Source organism: Bidens hawaiensis, unplaced genomic scaffold (assembly GCF_021521415.1).
Source record: "Bidens hawaiensis isolate Kalapana, Puna unplaced genomic scaffold, B.hawaiensis_p1.1 tig00037684_1, whole genome shotgun sequence".
Lineage (NCBI taxonomy): Eukaryota > Viridiplantae > Streptophyta > Magnoliopsida > Asterales > Asteraceae > Bidens > Bidens hawaiensis.
The window spans coordinates 26,238-27,249 of record NW_027496594.1 but is presented as its reverse complement, the minus strand read 5'-3'; the positions used below and the strand labels follow the sequence as shown (position 1 = coordinate 27,249).

At 41.5% G+C, this 1,012-nt stretch overlaps 1 protein-coding gene across 1 annotated transcript; it reads left to right on the top strand.

Annotated features, from left to right (window-relative positions):
* Window positions 1-283: 283 nt before the first annotated feature.
* On the top strand, window positions 284-692 carry LOC143589648 (uncharacterized). Its single transcript, XM_077070350.1, has 2 exons — window positions 284-359; window positions 406-692. The coding sequence occupies exons 1-2, from the start codon at window positions 284-286 to the stop codon at window positions 690-692; spliced, it is 363 nt and encodes a 120-aa protein (XP_076926465.1).
* Window positions 693-1,012: the final 320 nt, after the last annotated feature.

Genomic DNA, 1,012 nt, shown 5'->3' with positions numbered 1-1,012 from the left:
CAAGTACCGCACAACCCAGTGAGCCAGTTAGGACTTATGTTCCTCCCATTCCATACCCAGACCGTTTGAAGAAGCGGAAGATGGAAGAGTAGTATGGGAAATTCTTAGAGCTTTTTAAGAAGTTGAACATTAATCTTCCGTTCCTTATGCCTTGAAAGAAATTTCAAAGTATGCTAAGTTCTTAAAAGAGGTCCTCTCGAATAAGAAGAAATTGGAGGAGCTTTCGTTTGTTACTTTGAATGAGGAGTGTTCCGCGGTCCTTCAGAATAAAAAGCCCAAAAAAATGACCAATCCGGGCAGTTTCACCATTCCTTGTTTGATCGGTAGTTTGTCTGTTAGTAATGCTTTAGCCAAACTAGGTGCTATTATAAACTTGATGCCCTTTATATTTTTTTTCCAAATTAGACCTAGGTGAGCCTAAGCCCACTCACATGAGCATCCAGCTTGCCGACCGTTCTGTGATATATCTTCGCGGTATAGTTGAGAATATTCTTGTGAAAATCGAAAAATTCGTGTTTCCAGTCGATATTGTGATTTTAGACATGGATGAGGATAAAAATGTACCACTTATCATAGGTCGTCCTTTCCTAGCCACTGCTAGAGCTCTCATTGATGTCTGCACCGGCAGAATCACTCTTAGAGTTGGAGATGAGGGCGTGACCTTTGATATTGGGAAATCCACAGGATCATGATGACGTTCTTTACATTGATACCATTGATTCTTGTGTGTGTGAAAACCTTCAATAAAAGTGTGAGGAGAGTTCTTTGAATACTCATTTGATTAGTGGATATGTTTCTAACCTTTTCATTGAGCCTCTAGTTGAGGATTTGGTCTATGGTGTAGACCACCAGCCTCCCGAGTGTTAATCGTGTTGCCAAGCCTAAGGCAAAACCTTCAGTTGAAGACCCATCATCCATTGATCTTAGGGAACTCCCGTCCCATTTGGAGTATGCCTTTTTGGAGGATGGGTCCCGCTTGCCTGTTACCATTTCTTTGAGTTTGTCGAGTAAG